The sequence below is a fragment of the Scyliorhinus canicula genome, chromosome 4 (genome assembly GCF_902713615.1).
Source record: "Scyliorhinus canicula chromosome 4, sScyCan1.1, whole genome shotgun sequence".
NCBI classification, from domain to species: Eukaryota; Metazoa; Chordata; class Chondrichthyes; order Carcharhiniformes; family Scyliorhinidae; genus Scyliorhinus; species Scyliorhinus canicula.
In genome coordinates, this window is record NC_052149.1 from 77313078 (window position 1) to 77336806 (window position 23729).

At 43.8% G+C, this 23729-nt stretch overlaps 1 protein-coding gene across 15 annotated transcripts in view; it reads left to right on the forward strand.

Annotated features, from left to right (window-relative positions):
- Nucleotides 1–23122, forward strand: part of dock7 (dedicator of cytokinesis 7) — a 223709-nt gene extending 200587 nt beyond the window's left edge. For 9 of the 15 annotated variants that reach the window (XM_038794509.1, XM_038794512.1, XM_038794514.1 and 6 more), the window contains 10 exons: nucleotides 1065–1208; nucleotides 2345–2476; nucleotides 2726–2740; nucleotides 10652–10777; nucleotides 12218–12307; nucleotides 13699–13935; nucleotides 14782–14925; nucleotides 20056–20162; nucleotides 21979–22146; nucleotides 22629–23122. In XM_038794509.1, the coding sequence (XP_038650437.1) occupies nucleotides 1065–1208; nucleotides 2345–2476; nucleotides 2726–2740; nucleotides 10652–10777; nucleotides 12218–12307; nucleotides 13699–13935; nucleotides 14782–14925; nucleotides 20056–20162; nucleotides 21979–22146; nucleotides 22629–22671 (1206 nt within the window). In that variant the 3' untranslated portion in view covers nucleotides 22672–23122. Of the gene's footprint in view, nucleotides 1–1064; nucleotides 1209–2344; nucleotides 2477–2725; nucleotides 2741–2984; nucleotides 3196–10642; nucleotides 10778–12217; nucleotides 12308–13698; nucleotides 13936–14781; nucleotides 14926–20055; nucleotides 20163–21978; nucleotides 22147–22628 lie in introns of those variants that run through there. The other 6 variants (XM_038794510.1, XM_038794513.1, XM_038794518.1 and 3 more) reach the window with 3 other exon arrangements.
- The last annotated feature ends 607 nt before the right edge of the window (nucleotides 23123–23729 follow it).

Sequence of the window (23729 nt, forward strand, 5' to 3'; positions counted from 1 at the left end):
TTTTAGGTAGTTTTGCAATAGATTCAGCTAATCCTGCTGGAATCCAGGTGTAAAACTGCTAGAAACTCTATCCCTAAAAAGTTAAGCAGTAATCAGATTTGTGGTGGGGTGTTTCTGAACAGAGTTGTTAAGTACTGGTGTTGGGTTGCTGCCATGTCAGCATCAGTGTAATGTGACCAGACATTGATAACCTGGTGCTGTTTGCTTTGCTGAGAAAATAGTTGCATTCTTCAATGCAGTATAAATGTAGCATAGATTTGTTTTATTCTCCTTTTTCCCTCTCACTCTCTGTCCATTTTGCTGCTACATATTTCACGGCTGCAAGCTTTAACAATACATTAATATATAACACTAAAGGCTGGGCAGTCCCACCAACCTTTTACTGATCCTTTATTTCTGATAGAAGGCTTTCAGGAGTAACTTCACATCGATAATGTCGCCTAACAAAACAAAGTAAAGGGAAAAACCACAAAGCCAAGTTTTACCAATACAATGGAAACAATTGACTGGGATCCACAGCTGGGAGGACAGGAGATTCAGGATTCCCATTGATTAAGGCTGAGTGGATAATTCTGCATTGAATGTGATTCTTTACAGAAATGTAGTCAAGCTGCTTTTGTGTGTCTGTGGCGGTGAGATTTTGATCAAAGATGAACTGCTTAGGTTCAGCTAATAGTTAAAAGATTCTGTTCACACAATAATAATCTTTATTAGTGTCACAAGTAGGCTTACATTAACACTGCAATGAAGTTACTGTGAAAATCCCCTAGTCGCCACACTCGGCATCTGTTCGGGTACACTGAGGGTGAATTCAGAATGTCCAATTCACCTAACAAACACATCTTTTGGGATTTGGGAGAGGAAACCGGAGCACCTGGAGGAATCCCAAGCCGACACGGGGAGAATGTGCAGACTCCGCACAGACAGTGACCCAAGCCGGGAATCGAACCCGGGACCCTGGTGCTGTGAAGCAACAGTGATAATCAATGTGCTACCATGCCGCCCGAATATGTTGGCCATATATGTTGACCATAGCCTGTATACCTTCCTTTGGTTCTTTGTAGAATATTTCTTTCAATGTTTTGGAAGAGTCTGCAGTTTCCGATGATGTACTTTCACCAGATGAGGAAGGAATTTGCTCTGGAAAGTATTTTACAGAGGCTGGTCTTGTGGGATTGCTGGAACAAGCTGCAGATCTTTTTTCAATGGTAAGTGTTATTTTGGTTTCCTAACTGTTATGCTGCCATGGGTGACAGAATGGTATCTATGAAGGCCAGCGGACAAGGTAAAATGGTAGAGGGGTGGAAATGAATGAATATACAGGGATAAAAACAAAGTGCTGGAAAAACTAAACCGTTCTTGCAGCTGGGAAGAGAGAGAAACAGAGATGATGTTTGGAGTCCAATATGACTTCTTTGAATTGAAGAGAGGCAGAATTCTTTTCTGACAACCTTTGGAGATCAGGGCATGTCACGAGAGAGCTTCCTTCATGACATTAAAAGCGGAATTCTCTGGCTTCCCAGTCGCATGTTTCTCGGTGGTGCGCTGTTGCTGGCGGCGGGATTCTCTGCTCCCACCACGGACAATGGGTATACCCATTGAAGCCACCCCACGTCGCCGGGAACCCTGTTTCCAGGGTGCGCTGCCGGTGAGACCAGAGTATCCTGCCACCAACAAACGGTCCGGCCTAAATGAATGAGGATCCATAACTGGGTAAATTAGTCTGCCAAAGCCGGCGGGTTTCAATAGTTGAGTTTTTTTCCATCATTCCACATTTTCCTTTTAATCTTTTACTGAAGATCATTTTTTGTATTTACAATCTGCTTCAGCTAAGACATAAAAGTGGGCTTGCCCAGCACCGGTGACAGTCCCAGTCCACCATTTACTGTATACATGTAATTCAATAATGGTCTAATAATAGTGGGTAGGAACACATATCTAGGTTAATTTGTATCCTTCCTAGCCCAAAGCTAATTTCTGACTTGACTGAAATCAGCTAATTCAGTGCTGCATAGCGGACTTTCTGTCACATTTCTAATATCTTTGTACAGGAACTTAGTGGTCACTTTTAATACTTCCTCGTGCTGCAGACATTCCTACGGTCTAGTACACAAAAAACAGTATTGTTAGCATTAGCCTCGTGGCGAAATAAGAGTTAACATTCACTGTGTCAAGTTGGTTCAGTTAGCAGATGGTTGTTGGTGCCTTTTGTACCCTAAGCCAACTAGAATTTTCCACCTGCTGGGATTTTTTTTAACACACACACACACAGACATTATAATTGCGTAGTAAAAATACTGATTTTCATTTGCTGCATCAATTATTTTGGACTTTCAAATCACAGGCTGGAATGTATGAGGCTGTTAATGAAGTTTACAAGGTTCTAATTCCAATCCATGAGGCTAATCGTGATGCAAAAAAACTGGCGACTATTCATGGTAAACTCCAAGATGCATTCAGCAAAATAGTCCATCAGGTAATTTATTTCACATGCTTCATTGAAGTTTAATTTCAAATACCTTTTAAAATTGTGGATATTTGATTTTAGGTAATTTATTTCCTTGGTTCATTTTTACTGTAAGAATAGAGCACATTGTTGAAAAAACTGTTCAAAAGCGTACATTTAAAGTTGTACATGCATGCTTTTCTTTTTGCACATGATCCAAACTTTACAGGATCTTTGTTGTGTGACTGACTTGACTTGACTCTACTTTCTGTTACACAGAGTACTGGCTGGGAGGTAGGTGTTACTTCAGTTGATGTTGGAACACTAATGTTTGATGTAAGACTCGTGCGAATGCTTTGCCCGTGTGTGCTGGCTGTGGGTGTTCTGTTGTTGTCTGGCGATGAAGCCATTTCCTTTGACCTCAGAATTGTAGTTTTTTTTCTGCTGAGGTCACGTGAAATGCTTTCCGATGAACAGATCTCACAGATGAATGAGTCACTTCCATTATCACTAGCTTTTAATTGTGTTTGTTTCACAGACATGTATTTGCCTCTCACTGCTGCTGGCAGTAAGGTTTTCTTTATCTTACTAGTTTTGATTTATACATTTTTGTTTTCTCAATGCAATTATTTGTGTCCATCGTTCACGAGTCACACATTGCAACATTGCATGGTAAAATACCTCCCTAGCCTGTTTACTTGTCCACTGCCGATCTGTGCTAGTCTCTCCTTTCTCATCATGTGGTGGGCTGAGTATGCTATCCCTTTCATTATCAGATACTGCATGTTGCGCTGTGTTGTCATGTTCGAGTGGAGTTGATAGCTGCTTTCTTTTTAAATTTACTTTTATTGCTGGAATTTGTTACCTTTTTGTTTCAAAGATCCCTGCCCTTTTAAAATAATTTATGTTTTCTCCTCTTTCTCTCTCTCTCTCTCTCTCTCTCTCTCGCCCTGATGCTGACCCCTTCCTCCTGCTTTTATAACTGTCCTAATTGTGGTAAGTTTTCTACTTCGTTGATCTATTGCGATACCTGATGCATTCCTTGTTGGGGGAAAGAAATTACATTTTATGTCAATCAAATTACTTTTTATTTTCTCCTCTGGGTGCTTGCTTTATCATGCATCCCATATACCAACATTCATTGTGTTGGCATCAAAGTGGTTGTCTTGTGTGACTAAATATTTAAATAATTCTGCAACATTCACTCCCGTAAGCTACTATTTCATCTTTTCTTCTGTAAAGTTTTTTTTCCTATTAAGGGGCAATTTAGTGTGGCCAATTCACCCACCCTGCACACCTTTGGGTTGTGGGGGTGAGACCCATGCAGACACTGGGAGAATGTGCAATCTCCACACGGACAATGACCCAGGGCCGGGATCGAACCCGGGTCCTTGATGCCGTGAGGCACTAGTGCTAACCACTGCACCGCCGTGCCGCCCCTTCTGCAAAGTTACTGTTAACTTTGACGGCGTCCAATACCACCCCAGCTTGGACAGTATTCTCTGTCACGTGTAAACTGACTTCATACTGCTCTCAGATTGGACAGAAGTGGATCCTCAATGATAGATGCACATTCAAAGCACTGCTAACCGGAACATGCTGGTTAAAAATGTTTATGTCTCCCTTGAAGCTTAAGAGATGTGAGATTATCTCCGAAAGTGATTTCGCAAAAAGGTGGATTTATCTAGATTAATTCTGTATGTTTCGCAAAATATAAACCCCCTTGTAGATAGTCTGAATTTGCCAGATTTTGCTTAGATTATGATGAATCAGGCTTAGTAACTGAAAAGGGAGATGATTTAAATTGGTCAATCAGATCATCCTTCAATCTTCTGGACTGAAGAGTGGTTTCAACCTGTCTTCATAATTTAACCCTTTTAGACCTGGTATCAATCTGGTGAGTCAGTACTGCACCCACTCCAATGCCAATATATCTATTCTGAGATTTTGTGTCCAAAACTAAATGCAGTATTTCAGATGCAGTCTAACCAATGCTGTAAACATCTAAAATATAATATCCTTCCCTTTGTATTCCAGCCCATTGAGATAAGGGACAACATTTAATTAACCTTTTTAATTGTTTTTGTACCTCTCTACTGCTTTTTAATGCTTTAAAGATGGACCACCAAATGACTCTGCTCCCTTATAGGTCTTACTATCTCACCATTTAGAAAATATTCTGATTTATCTATTATAGAACCATACAGTACAGAAGAGGCCCTTTGGCCATCGAATCTGCACTGACAAAACTACACTAAACCTGCACTATTCCCACTTTCCAGCACTTGGCCCATAATCTTGAATGTTGCGGCATTTCAAGTGCTCATCCACGCACATTTTGACGATTGTGAAGTTTCCCACCTCTACTACCCTCCCAGGCAGTGTATTCCAGATTCCCACCACCCTCTGGGTGAAAAGCTTTTCCTCAAATCCCCTTGAAACCTCTTGCCCCTCGTTATTGACCATTCAACTAAGGGGAACAGCTGCTCCTGTCCATACCCCTCATAATTTTACACACCTGAATCAGGAGCCCCTCAGCCTTCTCTGCTCTAAAGAAAGCAACCCAAACCTAACCAGCCTCTCTTTGCAGCTCAAATGCTCCAGCCCAGGCAACATCCTGGTGAATCTCCTGTGCACTTGTCCAGTGCAATCACATCCTTCGTATAGTGCGGCAACCAGAACTGCTGTGGCCTAACCAATGTTTTGAGGCCAAAGTGGGTGACCTTACAATTGCCCATATTAAACTCTCTTTGTCCTAATTTTGCCCACTCGCTTAATCTGTCTGTCTTTTTGCAACATCTACACTACATACGGCAGTTCCTAAGACACCTCCATCCAGTCTTTATTCCTCCATCAGTCATCAATAAATATGGTGAAACGTTGAGACCCCAGAACTAGATAGATAGATAGAACAGTACAGCACAGAACAGGCCCTTCGGCCCTCGATGTTGTGCCGAGCAATGATCACCCTACTCAAACCCACGTATCCACCCTATACCCGTAACCCAACAACTCCCCCCCCCCCCCCCCCCCCCCCACTTTAACCTTACTATTAGGACACTACGGGCAATTTAGCATGGCCAATCCACCTAACCCGCACATCTTTGGACTGTGGGAGGAAACCGGAGCACCCGGAGGAAACCAACGCACACACGGGGAGGACGTGCAGACTCCACACAGACAGTGACCCAGCCGGGAATCGAACCTGGGACCCTGGAGCTGTGAAGCATTTATGCTAGCTACCGTGCTGCCCCGTTAATAAAATGTTAATAAAAGAACATACCCTGGAGAAACACCACTGGTCACATCACATTGATTAGAGTATCAACCTTTTTCTATTTTCTTTCTCCCATCTTCCAAATAATTTTCAACCCAAGTGAAGACTACGTTCAGTTCCAACACACAATAATTTTTTCTATTAGTCTTTTGCCCAGAACCTTATCAAATGCCTCCCATATATTGATACAGATAATGTCCATGGATACTTATTGAGGTGGTAAGGCAGATTGAGAAATTGGCTAACTGAAGTATATGGAATACTGGGCTTTCAAAGCAGAGGTATATAAGGTACAAGAGCGTGATGATGAGGTGATGATGAACTTTTATAAAACACTGCCTCAGGGCAGCATGGTGGTGCAGTGGTTAGCACTGCCTGCCTACAGTGCTGAGGTCCCAGGTTCAATCCTTTCCCAAGGTCACTGTCCATGTGGAGTTTGCACATGCTCCCCGTGTCTGCATGGGATTCACCCACAGAAATCAAAGATGTGCAGGGCAGGTGGATTGGCCACGCTAAATTGCCCATAATTGAAAAAAAATTGTGTATTCGAAAAAAAATTTTAATAATAGAATACTGCCTCAGCCGTAGTATTGTGTCCAATTCTAGGAACCACACTTTAGGAAGAATATGAATGCTTTAGAAAGGGTACAGAAAGATTTATGAAAATGGTTCCAGGAATGAATGGATAGAATCATAGAATAGAATCCCTACGGTTCAGAAGGAGGCCACTCGGCCCACCGAGCCTGCACCAACACTCTGAAATACAGCCTACCTAGACCCACTCCCCCAGTAACCCAACCTATACCTTTGGACACTAAGGGGCGATTTATCATGGCCAGTCTATGTAACCTGTGGATCTTTGGACTGTGGGAGGAAACTGAGCACCCCTCGCAGACACGGGGAGAATATGTGCAAACTCCAGACAGTCACCCAAGGTTGGAATTGAACCCGGGTCCCTGACGCTGTGAGGCAGCCATGCTAACCACTGTGCCGCCATGCCACCTGATCAATTGGAGAAGCTGTGCTTTTTTGAGAAGGGAAGGTTGAGAAGAGATTTGAAAAAGGAATTCAAAATTATGAGAGGTCCAGACAAATGGAGAAAGAGAAACTGGTTAATGGTTGAGAACCCAGAGGACATCAACTTAAGGTGATAAGCAAAAGAAGAATGTTGACATAAGGGAAATCTTTGTTGTGCAGTGAGTGACTAGGATCTGGAATGCACTGCCTGAAAGTGTGGTGAGCTTCAGTTGTGGCTTCAAAAGGGAATTAGATAAGCATCCAAAGAGGAAGATTTAACAGGTCCAAAGGGAGTGGGACTAGCTAGGTTGCTTTGCAGAGAGAAAGCATTGAAACTGATGGGCTGAATGGCCTCCTGTGTTCCAACCATTCTATGATTCAATGATTGGTGACTACTTCCAAAAGTTTAACTAGGTTAGTTAAACTTGACAACCTTAAAGCTATGTGTGAGGATTTATATAAAAGCAGGTCTTTCATATACACTCAAAGATACTAGCTATTTGTACTTGAGGTATGAGTAAAAATCAGGAGTGAATATTGCACAGTTGTTTTTGTTAAATAATTTCTGTCTCGCATCCTGTTGCAATTTCTTAAAGTCCTAATGTAATTAATTTGCTGTTAAATTTTGTATTTATTCCTATGTTTGTTTGTGGCTGTTCCTTGTGTTGCTTTTTCCTGTTATCTGCTTGTAGATTTTCTGTGTTGCAAATACATAGGCAGTATTCCAATGTGATTGAAGTACATACATCAAGACACACCAAAGAATTACATGCCATGACAATGCATATGTAGCATGACAGAATGGAAAAGCACAAGTTTGATTTCCCCGCTCAAATTAAACCAGGCCAACAAGGAGCTCTATTTCTATGCAGACAAAAGAAAAATTGAAAAGAGTGTATTGCTGTCATGTCATTATCTTATGGCTCTTAAGAGCTGCTAAAGAGAGAAATGCCAGAGGAAGGCAACAGGCTATCACTTGCCTTCTCAATGGCAGAATTGGTGCAGTGTTGACAGCTCCTCTTGTTTCCTTGGAGCAATGCTGCTATGGTTATAACATAAGTACTGATCTGTGCTAGTAATAAAAGGGTGGGGCCAGGTAGAGTATGCCTCAGGAAGGTGCACCCTTTTGCCTCCCTGGAAAGAATAGGGTTAGGCAGAGAATTTTCCCTGGTGTCAGGCAACTGCAGGGCAGTCCCAAGAAAGCCCAAAATTGCATCTCCCATTGAAATAAAAGAGATACTTAGAGATGTAGCTGAGAGTTTAACTACATTTTGAAATCTGCATTGTTTCAAGCAGTGGGGAGTACTTTGTACAGAAAGCTTGGGTCACTGTCTGTGCGGAGTCTGCACACCTCCCCGTGTGTGCGTGGGTTTCCTCCGGGTGCTCCGGTTTCCTCCCACAGTCTTGGACTAAGTGGATTGGCCATGATAAATTGCCCTTAGTGTCCAAAATTGCCCTTAGTGTTGGGTTGGGTTACTGGGTTATGGGGATAGGGTGGAGGTGTTGACCTTGGGTAGGGTGCTCTTTCCAAGAACCGGTGCAGACTCGATGGGCCAAATGGCCTCCTTCTGCACTGTAAATTCTATGATAATGTTCATTTTAGCCTAAATGCATGACCTGCAATCATTTTTAAGTGATGTCCTAAGTCTCTAACCTTTATTAACATTCTAAAAGTTTTTTGTTTGCTGTTGATTAACAGTGTGTGTACTTGTCCTCAATGCATATGTTGGTGTGGATTGTTTTGTACCAATTAATTAGTTATTTTTAAATTTAAACCCACCCAAAAGTTTCTGTGAATTGTTTTAAAGTGGGTAATTGTTATGTATTGTTGATTGTTGTCTATGCGGAGTCTGCACATCCTCCCCGTGTGTGCTCCGGTTTCCTCCGGGTGCTCCGGTTTCCTCCCACAGTCCAAAGATATGCAGGTTAGGTGGATTGGCCTTGATAAATTGCCCTTAGTGTCCAAAATTGCCCTTAGTGTTGGGTGGGGTTACTGGGTTGTGGGTATAGGGTGGAGTTGTTGACCTTGGGTAGGGTGCTCTTTCCAAGAGCCGGTGCAGACTCGATGGGCTGAATGGCCTCCTTCTGCACTGTAAATTCTATGTACATTATGTACAGAGGATTGACTTCCCTCATGCAGTAGCACTTTCCAGATTGTTATAGCCCACATTACTAGCACTTGGCAAATCTGAGACTTGCTCATTGGTATCCAACACAATCTAATTGGGTATTTCAGTGGTCCCAGCATGCACCTGGGTACAATTCTTGAGACATTTGCCCTTATTACAGTTATCTCAGGAAACCCCTAGTGCTGACACAGAATAAACAAAACAAAATAGTGATTTTAATCTTTGGTAATTGATATATTTCAAATGTTGGAAAATTAAAGCTTTTGAGCTTTCATTGAGGAATGAGTTTATTTCAGTTATTTAATAGATAAAATCAATATGCAAGCAAACTTATGTCTCAGCTGCTAAATAAATTGCTCACTTTGGATCTGAGCTAGACCAGGAAGGTCCTAGATCTAATAATGTATGTATTCTGAATTAAGTAATCTTAGCTCAGCCAAGGCAGCAACTGGGCCATCATCGCATCAGCACCCCTAGTTCTGAGAGGGGAAACAATCCTCATGCTGGGGGGGTTCTTTGGTAAGGACAGGATTGGTATCAGCTGTGATGTCAAATATTTTATTGACTCTTTCTAAATCTACTTGTGAGAAATGGCCACTTAAGAGGCAAGGTACAGGATAGTACTTAGAACAGATTGAACAAATTCCCACGGTTGGATCAGGGTCTTCACAATAGCAGAGGGAGAATATTAAAAGTATAATCTTGAATATTATTTGCCTAAATCTTGCATTAGCAACAGTGTTAATTTGGTACTGAAAGAACTGACTTTGATTTGTGGTGATGTGAAACGTAGGCTGTGATTTTTCCAGTCAGTTGGCCACAGCCACAAATCCTGTGATGGCCACTAAATCTTGTGAGAGGGCCATAACGGGATTTGCGCCGGCGAGATCTCGGTTTGAGAACATCCCCGTCCCCCATGGTGACGTGATGAGGTTCACTCCCAGAAAGAGTGTCAACCTGATTTCCATAAATTTACATGCGCTTAAATATAATTAAATGGCTTTAGGCCATTGCGTCCCGCCCTGGGGAATGCTCCCTCTGGTGGCATGACATCATGCTGGCGAAAATTGCTACTTTTTTCTTGGTCCACATATGCTTTTCAGAAACTACCTTGAAAATAACGGTGGCAGAGACAGTTTAGTCTACCATATTGCCCCTCTAAGCTTTGCTTGGGTGGAGGGAAGGAAATACCTTAAAATAAAGAGACGATTATTTTCCCTAATGGACCATTAAGGTTAAAAGCTAATATATGATTAAAATGTTTGATATATTGAATGTGAAAGTGAACTTATAAGGAGGTGAGGGTGAACAACAGATATATGAAGATGTTTAAGCATTTCTTGAAAAGTGACTTATCCGGAATCTTTCTTGCCTCTAAACAACATGACGTTCCAATATAGTGCAAAGGGACAGCTTAGTATCTGCTTTACAATAACATCCAGAGGCCATTATCTATGGCTGCAGGCAGACTCAAAATATATTTTTTAGACCAAATATGCTCGCTATAAAATAGTTGAACTGTCTTTGTAACATTAGTTCATAATAAAGAACAAATTACATTGGAAAACCATTTAATTTATTGCTTTCAGGATCCAAGAATATTTAGACATTCCCTTAAGTTTAAATGAATCAGGTAAAATATCCTATGGAGGGAATGAGCGTAATAGACTAAATAGACTTTTCTAACTTCATGTGTGACGTGATAAATATAAACAAGATCATTGCTGCAGTGTGTGGTTGCTCCAAGGTAACCATAAAAATTCCCGTTTATAGGATGGAAAGAGGATGTTTGGCACCTATTTCCGCGTTGGCTTCTATGGGTCCAAGTTTGGTGACCTGGATGAACAAGAGTTTGTTTACAAAGAGCCAGCCATAACAAAACTGGCTGAAATCTCTCATCGCCTTGAGGTGAGCTGAAATAACCATGACATAACTTTATTAAGTTTTTATTTCGAAAAGCTCATAAATTGCCTAAACTCTAGACTGTCAACCATGGAATTACACGTGGAGAGTTGAGAACATGTGAATTTTCCGGGTCCGACAAGGTTAGAATATGGAAGATAATTGGATTGGGGCAGACAGTGGTAGAATGAAGATGTTCAGATGGGTTGGGACAGCAGGATAGATGACAGGGTGAGTAGAGCAGGGTCAGAAGAGGAGCAAGTAGCACAAGGTTAGAAGCAGGGAAGTGAGCACAGAGAAGAGTTGGATGCCAGGGAAAGGGTAGGTAGAAAGGGTTAGTAGCTAGGAAGAGGTAAACGGGAGTGAGAGAATAGGGAGATGGGAAAAGGTAGAGTTGTAGGAAGCCATTGGAGGGTGGTCGTGGAGAGAACTGATGAAGGACAGAATGAGGTTGCAGCCCAAAGGAAGCACTGCCTGGGCCTATGGACAGGGTAGTAAGTTCAGATAGGGATGGGATGAGGGGAGCGGTGAGTGGAGAAGACAGGTGGCAGGGTCCTGGAAGAAAATAAGCTTCTGCAGGCAGCTCTTTTTCATTCTTGGCAGCTCAAAATAAAACAGCTTAACATTACAGGAGAGGAATCAGCTGACAGAACACCACTGAGCAAAAGCAGAAAAGACCAAAAACAATGAAAATCTGGGAGGGAATTCCTAATCTTTGTTGGAGGGGGGCAAGGCATATTGTTGGGGAACTTTCCTGGTGGGGTGCAGGATGGAGTGGTGTTTGCAAATTTGTGGACTTGACAACATGATGTCTGTTGGGGGGGGGGGGGGGGGGGGGGGGGGAAGAATCACAGGGCATTTGTGGGCAACACCTGGCTGGCGATTATTAAAGGCAAGAAAATCACCTGCCTGTTAGCCAGGCATATTCATCCAGTAGGAGTTTGCTATGTTGAGGGGGATCAAAAGTCCGACAGATATTTGAAGTCAACAGCAGAGTGGCATTGTTTAAGCAAATCTTGAAAAGTGACATCCTGAATTTCTGTTGCCTCAAAACAACATGGTTTTCCAGATAGTACAGAGACAGGGTGGCATGTGGCAACTGTGGATAGCACTGGGACTGCGGCGCTGAGGACTCGGGTTCAAATCCCGGCCCTGGATCATGTCCGTGTGGAGTTTGCACATTCTTCCCATGTCTGTTTGGGTTTCACCCCACAACCCAAAGATGTGCAGGTTAGGTGGATTGGCCATCCTTAATTGGAAAAAATATATATAATTGGGTACTCTAAATTTATTTTTTAAATCAGATAGTAGAGACAGTTCAGAATCTGCTTTCGAATAACATCCAGCAGCCATTACCTATGGCTGCAGGCAGACTCAATATATTTTTACATTTCTGTAATACTAATCAGTGTTTAATATTTAATGAATGTGTTTCTTTTGGATTAGGCATTTTATGGTGAACGTTTTGGTGAGGATGTTGTAGAAGTTATCAAAGATTCCAATCCAGTGGACAAATGCAAACTGGATCCTAATAAGGTGAAGAATATGTGATTGTAACAGCTGTCCATTGAATATTCCCTTTTCTCTCCTCCTCTTCTGAACATGCTATCTCTTATACGGAGGCTTTGTTACAGAGGTCCTGTACCTCAAGTGGTCATTTCTTTGTGTGTGATAGTAGCTACTGAATACGGCCAGGCTCGTTGGCCATGAAAGATATTATAGTTGATTACGATTCTCACAAAATATCTATTTACATAAACATTGCAACCCAACTGATTTTTTTGATCGGGTGTTGAAGCCAGTTACCATAAGACATTGGAGCAGAATTAGGCCATTTGGCCCATCGAGGCTGCTCCACCATTCAATCATGGCTGATATTTTCTCATCCCCATTCTCCTGCCTTCTCCCCATAACCCCTAATTGATCAAGAACCTGTCCAACTCTGTCTTTATGACACTTAGTGATTTGACCTCCACAGATTTCCGCGGCAGAGTTCCACAGATTCACCACCCTCTGGTTGAAGAAATTCCTCCTCATCCCAGTTTTAAGGATTGTCCCTTCAGTCTGAGGCTGTGTCCTCAGGTTCTAGTTTTTTCTACTAGTGGAAACATCCTCTCCACGTCCACTCACCGAATGCAGACCCGGGTCCTCAACCACTCCTCATACGACATGCTCTTCATTCCAGAGATCATTTTTGTGAACCTCCGCTGGACCCTTTCCAAGGCCAGAATATCCTTCAATACAGTGCCCAAAACTGCTCCCAATACTCCAAATGGGGGTACCCTAGTTACAGTGCCCTGGTTGATGTCAGTATTGTGACAATTACAGGCAGATTTCTGTCATTTATTCTAGCACCCATAAGAATATAATGCAAAATGAATAAGAAACCTTTGGAGATGAAGTGCCTTAGTTCCCATAATTTTCCAATGTACTTGCTTACATTTTACTCTAGTGATTGCACACAACAGATATATGGTGCACACCCGACAAATTCCAGTGAAATTTGGGAGCTGGATGAATGAGAGCAAGTGAGGATGAAGTAGGAATAAATAGTGGAGCAGATCAACAAGTCTCAGAGATGCGATGGCTAGAGCAGAAACCCACCGAATCAGCATGAACATTTTTTAAAAGTCCTTTCACAGGATATGGGCGTTGCTGGCAAGGCCAGCATTTGTTACCCATCCCTAAATGCGCTTGGTGAACCGCAGCAGTGCATGAGGGGTAAGTACACCCATTGTGCTGTTATGGAGGGGATATGATAAAGCTGCACACTCCAGAATTCTTCACAATGTTGGCCGGGAAGTGTAAAGATACAGATGAGGAAATCCAAGAAGCCCCATCCATAATCTGTATGATAAAGTAGTTGACTTGAAATAGATTTTCATGTGAGTTGTGTGTGAATTTAGCTGTTTTTAAATATGTTACAGGCCTACATTCAGATAACTTATGTGGAACCATATTTTGACGCCTACGAAATGAAGGACAGGATTACTTACTTTGACAAAAATTATAACCTGAGGCGTTTCATGTATTGCACGCCATTCACACTGGATGGCCGAGCTCACGGTGATCTTCATGAACAGTTCAAACGCAAAACAATCTTGACTGTCTCACACACGTTCCCCTACATTAAAACCAGGATCAATGTCACTCAAAAAGAAGAGGTGAGGAAATGAATCAATGTTTCACCATAAACTGTTACATTTTGAAGGAACTCAAAGGTGATAAAGAAAATAGAAAGCTCTGGATCATATTTTGCTATAAACGTCCATTGTAAGAACGCTACCATGTTCGGATTTCCAATCCATTTTCAATTGGAGCATTGTGCACAATGATAATCTTCAAAACACCAATTTTCCCCGTTTTATTCTTGCATGGACCCCGAGGGTGTGTTTGATCAAAGGAACGCTTCCTTAATACTTTTATACAGTTGCTGTTTATAATCCACTCATTAATAATTAATACAATTGAAATTCATTCCTACAGAGTAATGGTTCAGTTAAAAGTCCAGTATTTGAATTTATCATTTCCTCTTAAAAGCATACATTTACTTACGTAGATTTTGTGGGACATGCAACTGTCCCTTTTTACCAAGGGATTCTTCTTTTCCTTCATGGATCAGGAACCAATTGCAACCATGAGGTTTAGTGGTTTTATAGTTTCGGGCTGCTGCCAATTCTGCTCTGGAATGGTTGATACATGGGTACCAGATGGACCACCATTCCTTGATTTTTCTCCCTCTTCTGTGCTGTTTCACAGCTGAGGTAAAGGTCTGAGTTGGCGTGGTTCGGAGGAAAATCAAACCAGTGCTATTGTGATGGCTAAATCAGTAAATACAGCCTTATTACCTAATCCACCATGCTTGCACCCCACATATGGATTAATCCTGTACAAATAAGACACAGAGGCTTAATACAATGATACTGAGAAATGTAATTGGTTATGCTATAAACCACAACTGAAAATGCTACCTGATATAAAACTTTAGATTTTTGTTTTGTTATCTACAGGTCATTTTAACACCAATTGAAGTGGCAATAGAAGATATGCAGAAGAAAACTCAAGAGCTGGCTTTTGCAACACACCAAGAACCAGCTGATCCGAAGATGCTTCAAATGGTGTTGCAGGGCTCAGTGGGAACAACAGTAAATCAAGTATGAATTTAAGCCTACCAGGACCAAAATCCACTGACACATTTTCCCAATTGCTATACTCACCGGCAGGGAATCGTTTAACATCAGTGAAAAATTATGTGACAATGTTCTTTTAAGAGTCTGTACTAATGTAACATATTATTCTTTGAAGTTCAAGCCAATATCCTCTGATGGCTTATTTAATAAATGCACCACCATGAGTCACATGGTCAAAGCAGGGCCCCAAGTTTAATCCCTGCTCTGCTCTGCGTTTGCTGATCCCAGTAGGTGACAGTCAGTCGTACAATTGATTTCATTGTTTACCGACCAAGAAGTCAACAAAATCGGCTAGCATTTCTACTGCTAATCCCTATTCAAGAAGTGGACGCTTCAGAATGTGGTCAGGGTTGAGTAATATTTCTTTCCCGTTCCCCCAAGTCAAATACCGTGGCCGACTCACTGGCTCAAAATTGAATAATAGCCACTCGGTTTAGTATCCGTGTCGCAGCTCAATCTCATGAAATTGCACCACATTGAACAAGGGAAGGGAACATTTCAAGCGTATGTTCAAGGTACACCAGTTCTAAAATTAGAAAAGCAGATCAGCTGAATCTTGGTGATTAAAGCACAAAGAAATAATGCAGTACTAAGACCAAGTTAATCAGTTTACATAAATAGTCTTAATTTAATCCTGTAGTATAATAGAGTAGATGTTAGATTTAATTTTATTGCTTGTGTATTATTGGGGCCAGCATCCAGAAAGCTCTGTCCCACATGTGTAATGGTCAGGACAAAAGGGTGCAGTGACCAATGCTAAGTGTCACAAGGTTCTGACATAATTTTGGCATCAATCAATAATTTACCTCGTAATTGATTTAAACCCTTTTTAAACATTATCACCTTTAAATTGAATAGTGTGAACATACATTATATAAAATAATAAAAGGAAACGAAACAATTAAGACTTAGGAGGAAAATGGCTGGAGGAGGTAAAAAGGTGAAAAACCAGAATAGGAGATAAAAGGGGGTAAACAAAATGGGCAGTAGTTAGGTCTTTAAACTGTTTTTATACCACATTTCATTATTTAGGAATGATGAAGCTACTCGTGAACTTTGGTTTTATTTTAGTATTACTGTGACTGAGTTGAAAACCAGTCAGCCAAAGACATGGAGATTTCTCTAGATCTGTGGTCAAGCATGTATATAAAGTTCTTGGTATTGTGCCCGCATTCTGTTGTAAATGATTTTTTTTTTTAAAATAATTTTTATTGAAAATGTTTTACAAAATATATAACAAACAGTAAAAAACAACAATAAAACAACATAATAAGCATAACACCCCCAAGACCGTAACAACGCATATATCGAGCCCCCCCAGCCCCCAGACCCGGTAAACAAGGGAACTTGAAAATAGATTAAATTAAATAAACATAGTCAACAACCCCCCTCCCCACCCGCTAGGTTGCTGTTGCTGACTTAGTTCGCTATCGTTGAGCCAGAAAGTCGAGGAAAGGCTGCCACCGCCTAAAGAACCCTTGTACCGATCCCCTCAGGGCGAATTTGACCTTCTCCAGTTTAATAAAACCCACCATGTCATTGATCCAGGTCTCCACGCTTGGGGAGGAAGAGTTAACCCTCTCCAGGGCATCCGCCCATGTCCCATCCTCGATCTGCTCCCCCAGCTCCCCCTCCCACTTAGCCTTTAGCTCCTCTACTGACGCCTCCTCCACCTCCTGCATTACCTTGTAGATATCAGATACTTTCCCATCCCCGACCCAGACCCCCGAGAGCACCTGTCCCTCACCCCCCCCTCGCGGGCAGCAAAGGGAATCCTTCCGCCTGCCGCCTAGCAAACGCCTTTACCTGCAGGTACCTGAACATGTTCCCCGAGGGGAGCTCAAATTTCTCCTCCAACTCTCCCAGGCTCACAAACCTCCCATCAATGAACAGGTCCCTCAGCTTTCTGATGCCTGCTCTGCGCCAACCCTGGAACCCCCCATCAATGTTCCCCGGGACAAACCGATGGTTCCCCCTTAGCGGAGCCTCCATCGAGCCCCTCACTTCCCCACTATTTCACCTCCACTGCCCCCAAATCTTGAGGGTAGCCACCACCACCGGGCTCGTGGTATACCTCGTAGGAGGGAGCGGCAACGGCGCCGTTACCAGGGCCCCCAGGCTTGTGCCTCCACAGGATGCCATCTCCAACCTTTTCCATGCTGCCCCCACCCCCTCCATCACCCACCTATGCACCATCGACACATTAGCCGCCCAATAATACCCCGAGAGGTTGGATAACGCCAGCCCCCCACCATCTCTGCCCCGCTCCAAGAAGACCCTCTTCACCCTCGGGGTCCCATGCGCCCAAACAAAGCTCATGATGCTGCTAGTCACCCTCCTAAAAAAGGCCCTAGGGATAGGGATGGGCAGGCCCTGAAACAGGAACAAGAACCTCGGGAGCACCGTCATTTTGACGGACTGCACTCTACCCCCCAGCGACAGCGGCACCATGTCCCACCTTTTAAATTCCTCCTCCATCTGCTCCACAAGCCTGGTAAAATTAAGCTTGTGGAGAGTCCCCCAACTCCTGGCCACCTGCACCCCCAGGTACCTACAACTCTTCACTGCCCTCTTAAACGGGAGCCTACCAATTCCCTCCTGATCACCCGGGTGCACTACAAACCCCTCGCTCTTACCCAGATTCAGCTTATAGCCCGAGAAGCCCCCCAAACTCAGCCAACAGCTCCATCACCCCGGGCATTCCCCCCACTGGGTCCGCCACATACAGCAGCAGATTGTCCGCATACAGCGATACCCGATGTTCCTCCCCACCCCGCACCAGACCCCTCCACCTCCCCGACTCCCTCAACGCCATAGCCAGAACGAAAAAAATCTATTCGGGAGTAACCCCTATGCACATGGGAGAAAAAGGAATACTCCTGCGCCCTCAGCCTCCCAAACCTCCAGGGATCCACCCCTCCCATCTGGTCCATAAACCCCCTCAGCACCTTGTCCGCCGCCGGCCTCCTACCCGCCCTTGAACTGGACCGGTCTAGTGGGGGATCCAGCACCGTGTTAAAGTCTCCCCCCATGATCAGGCCCCCCGCCTCCAGGTCCGGAATGCGGCCCAACATACGCCTCATAAATCCAGCGTCATCCCAATTCGGGGCATACACGTTTACCAGCACCACCTTCTCTCCCTGCAGCTTACCCTTCACCATAACAAACCTGCCCTCCTTGTCTGCCACCACCTCAGATGCCTCGAACGCCACCCTCTTCCCCACCAGAATCGCCACCCCCCAGTTCTTCGCATCTAACCCTGAATGGAAAACCTGCCCGACCCACCCCTTCCTCAGACGAACCTGGTCCGCCACCTTCAGGTGGGTCTCCTGGAGCATAGCCACGTCCGCCTTCAGCCCCTTCAAATGAGAAAATACCCTAGCCCGCTTAACCGGCCCATTCAGCCCCCTCACGTTCCAGGTGGTCAGCCGGATCAGAGGGCACCCCTCCCCCGCCGACTAGCCATAGCCCATCGACTACTCGCCCCAGGCCAGCACACCCCGCCCGACCCGTTCCCCACAGCGACAACACCTCACCTCTGTCCCCCCGGCCCCCACGAGCTCCTTCCTGGCAATTCCAGCAGCAACCCGGTATCCCCCCCAGGCTAGGACCCCCTCCTAGCTGCGACGCACCCTCCATGGCACTTCTGTGAGCCTGCTGACCCCGGTAACTCCCGCCAAAACCCGACATGGGGTCATCCCCCCTCCTGCCACTCCTCCTTGGCACTGCTCCAGCGCGAGGAAAAAACCAGCAGAGGCCACGCCCCCACCGCCAGCTACACCCCTCCTGCCCCGCAGCGCGGGAAACCAGAGGAAAGCCCGTGCTTTCACACTGCCCCACACCCCACCCTTCTGACGCAGCTCCCAAATACCAGCTCCACCCCATCCCCGTACAGGAAATAAGAAAAAAAACAAACCCCCAACATCCCCCGCATAACACAAAACCATACCCAACAGAACCACCCGGAAACAGAGCAAGAACCAGCATAGGAAAAATGTATCAAAATTACAACAGCAACAACAGTAGTACACAAGGCCCTGCAGCCCCTAAACCCTAGTTCGAGTCCAGCTTCTCCACCTGCACAAAGGCCCATGCCTCCTCCGGGGACTCGAAGTAGTAATGCCGGTCCTTATATGTTACCCACAGACGCGCAGGCTGCAGCATTCCAAATTTAACCTGCTTGTTATGAAGCACCGCCTTCGTCCGGTTAAATCCGGCCCGCCGCTTAGCCACCTCCGCACTCCAGTCCTGGTAGATTCGCACTACCGAGTTCTCCCACTTGCTGCTCCTCCTTCTTGGCCCAGCGCAGCACACACTCCCGGTCACTGAACCGATGGAACCGCACCAGCACTGCCCGCGGGGGTTCATTCGCCTTGGGCCTCCTGGCCAGCACTCTGTGGGCTCCCTCCAGCTCCAGGGGCAGATGGAAAGACCCCGCCCCCACCAACGAATTCAGTATCGTGGCCACATAGGACGGCAGATCCGACCCCTCCAGCCCCTCTGCAAGGCCCAGGATCCTCAAATTCTTCCACCTCGTGCGAAAGTCCAGCTCGTCCAAGCGGTCTTGCCACTTTTTGTGAAGTGCCTCGTGCAACTCCACCTCCCCCACGAGAACCACGGCCTCCTCCTCCCGATCAGCGGCCTGCTCCCTGGGTTGTCTGGGTCTCAAGCAGCTTGCTGGTAGTTGCCTTCAGGGAGTCCAGCAACTCAGCCTTCAGCTCCGCAAAACAGTGCAGGAGAGCAGCTTGCTGCTCCTGTGCCCACTGCCTCCAATCCTCGGGTGCTCCACCGGCCGCCATTTTGTCCTCCTTCCCCTGCTTTTTCTGGGGAGCTGTTGCCCTCCTTTTTCTTTGCCCCACTCCGGGTGAGCACCATAAATTCCGGGTAATATTCCTCCAAGCACCTTCCCCCACCGGGAATCGTCAAAACAGTGCCGTTTGGGGCCCTAAAACGGGCCCGAAAGTCCTTTGATAGCGGGAGCTGCCGGACGTGCGGCTTAGCTCCGCATCACCGCAGCCGGAAGTCGTTGTAAATGATCTTTGATGATAATGAAAGTTAACATCCCTGTTTCAATCGTGTTTATTTTTTACATAGGGACCTTTAGAAGTTGCTCAAGTGTTTTTGTCCGAAATACCCAATGACCCCAAACTCTTCCGACATCACAACAAGCTGCGTCTATGCTTCAAAGACTTCACCAAAAGGTATGACTTCATACTGTTTCCTGCATAGATGGTTGCTTTTGCTCTGGATTTGTTTTCACTTTTACACTGCATGACAGATTTGGACAGTCAACATCACCAATGTCCACATTCAGTTGCGACTGAGCTTTCAGCCACCCAAGATTGTAAGAGCCACCTGCCATAATGTCAGGTGCTACTTCATAGTGTCACCAGTTCCACATTGCCCATGTTTCAGGAATAAAGCATCAGAAGGTTATGTTCCCTGCCTTTAGATATAAACCACCTCATTTGTATTACAAGTTTTACATAAACTGTTCCATATTTTTCATAGACTGCAGTGCACTGTTTACTGACACAGGAATATATGTTGGTGTGCATTCTTCATAATAATGCATAGTTCAACTAAAATTGTCAGGGTTGTAGGAGTAATTTTATGGTACAGCAGATAAATATTTTTCAAGTGCCAAATAGTGTTTCTGCATCAATTCACATTATCTCTAATTAATTCGAGCATGTTACGTTGCTGTTGCCCAGCACAGGGCAAAATAAATTCAGACGGAATGCCGAATGCTTGTACTATGTTTAAATAAGCATCTGATTTTATAAAACTACCTTCAAAGTTCATTAAATTTACAAGTAACATTAAGAAATTATGGCTACTGCTACACCCCAGCCACACACCCCATTTTCTCCCACCTTCCTGGGTAACTACAAAACTACCCAAAGTCCCTGGCTAACTCAGTCGGAGGTATTTGTGGGGGTCCTGGGGGAATTGTCGTCAAAGACGATTGAACTTGGGAAATTCCCATGGAGGTCAGCTCGTCAGGACTTCTGTGAGATCCTCTGCGCATCTTGGGTTGTTCAAGCAAATTCACCATCATTAACACATTGCTATTTACAGGAGTTTGCTGACAAGAAACGTCTGGCATTATACCAATGTTATAATACCGATGACTTTTAAAGCACTTCATTGGCTGTAAAATGGATTTACCTAGGAAATGTAAAAAAATCCTAGTCTAATTCCTGAGTAAATACAGAAGTAACTGCCACCCAGCCACTCTTGGTTCACCCCCACGTCCCCACCACCCAGATACCACTCGACCCATTCACTGACTTGTCTATTCATACTGGACTTTTAAACTTACCCGATTGTAGCTAGTACCATATGTCTTTTATGGCCCCCCCCCCCCCCAACCAACCAAACAAACAAAAACACTAAGCTCTGTGAAGCCCTTCGTGTACACACCCCAATTCTGAAGGAGCTGGGCTCAGAAGACCCAGCCAGAACGGCTTGAGCACAGCGGCAATCTGATGATGATTGCCACTTTGCGGAACTGGACCCGTCTCTAGAATATCAGGAAAACCTCCCTGCTTTTCAAGTGACATGACATGCTGACTGTCTGATCTCTTTGAGCAAACACATTAATTGTACTCTGCTGGGGGTACATATTAGAGGGTTTTTCCTTCCTTGGTTGGTTGAATGCAAAAACGCTTTGAAGATAAGAATTAGCTGTGGTGCTAGTAACAAGTCAGTCTCGGGTAGTAGCCCTTAAGGGGCTGCCCCCTTTAATTTGGCCCTCAGTTTATTTGATTTAGTTTAATTGGTTATTCGATTTATTTAAAAACAGGCCAGTCACTAATTTGGGATAAATTAGGAGCATCAGTTAAGTGCATTAAATAGCATAAAAAACATTGAAAACTAAAACATTACATGCGTCAATTTACTGCCATGGCTAAATAATTAAGCCACATGACACCGCTCAAAAGCTAGACATTATTTTATGTACCAGCCAGGTGAGATGGGGTGTGTTTTCTGATCACGGTTTATTTAATTAAGATGTGAGGATGCCCTGCGGAAGAACAAGAGTTTGATAGGTCCCGATCAGAAGGAATATCAACGGGAGCTCGAGCGGAATTATCATCGCCTCAAGGAGGCTCTTCAGCCTTTGATAAACAGGAAGATTCCCCAGCTTTACAAACCTGTTCTACCGATCAGCTGCCATAGGTAGGTTTGAATTTGTATAAAACAGCGATGAAGTTGTTTATATTCACAAGGCTGGGATTAAATGTTTTTCACTCCACTTTTATGACATTATTTGGTCTCTTGTTAAAATCATCACATTCTATGGTGGATTTCATCTTGGTTTATGTAATCGGTCAGTCAGTTCAGCTACTCCTATACAGACAAGGACTGATTTGCTCTATAGGTCAGGAATGTTCAAAGTTTTAATTTACAATTCAGCTGCTTTTAATCTTAGATGGATATTGTAGCAATACAAAATCAGCCAGAGTTTCTAGTTGAGCTGGAGACGTGCATACACTGATGCCAATTTGAGAACAGGCATCAGTATTCAGCCTGGCAAAAACATTACCAAGATTCTGTGGAGATGTACTCCAGCATGAGCTACCCTTTTTAAGGGAAAATATTACTGGAACAGAGAAACTGATAATTGCAAACTGATTAATTGCTATATGTTGTGTTTACAGAGATTCTTTTAGCAGATTGAGCCTTCGCAAAGTGGACATCTGAAAAGGTGGACTAGGCACTTATCAATGCTTGTATGTGATAAAGCAGCAAAAAGAAACCTATTCATTTCACCAGGCAACAAATATGGACATCAAAACACAAGTTCATACCTCAAATTTTGATACACTACATTTCTTTAAGTGAAGAGGTTGAGGATAAATGGCTTGCATCATGGTACTAGTAATTATTCCAACACACAAGGTTACATTTCCTTGCACAGTCTCAATAGTTAGTGTTGTCACTAACAGTCACAACTGTTGCAATTCACTAATCAGTCATGCCTGCTACTATTTATCTACCATTATGTATTAAAAGTTCTTAATGTTATTTACTATTAACTGATATACTATTTATATCAGTGATTCGCACAAGATTCCTTTGAAAAGTTTGTCATTGGCATTGATAATTTCATTTTTATTTTTTGAAAAAGGTACTATTAAATATTGAAATTATTTCAATGTGGTATTTTTCTTGATTTCACTCAACATGTTCATCTTTGCGGTAAGAACTAAACTATGAAACCTGTTTAGGTCCATACAATCTTCAGTTTTTAAGTAAAAACTTCACTTATCAACCAACAGCTATGATGGTAATGCTAAACATTATTTTGGTTTGTCATAAAATGAGAAAGGAGGAAACCATTGTGTTATACGTCCATCCTAACCTTAATTGCAGGAGATTGTTAATATACAGGGTGGCACACTGCTGCCCGCCAGGGACCTGGGTTCAATTCTGGCCTTGGGTGACTGTGGAGTTTGTACTTTCTCACCGTGGGTTTGCTCGCACAGTCCAAAGATGTGCAGCATAGGTGGATTGTGTTATGGGAGCGGCGTTTTCAGAACCCCAAAATGTATCATGGAGTTCAACCAATCTCTCCCTTTAATGTATTGTTGCTTTTGAAGCACATGGCTTGGTCTTCAGGTGTGGTATTACAATTATGGACACATGGGTTTTTAAACACAAAACAATGTTTATTCCATGAATTCAACGTAACCTTTTTAAATAAACATTGGATCACTTACCGCCCCTTACTTCAAAGATAACCCCGAAAATAATACAAC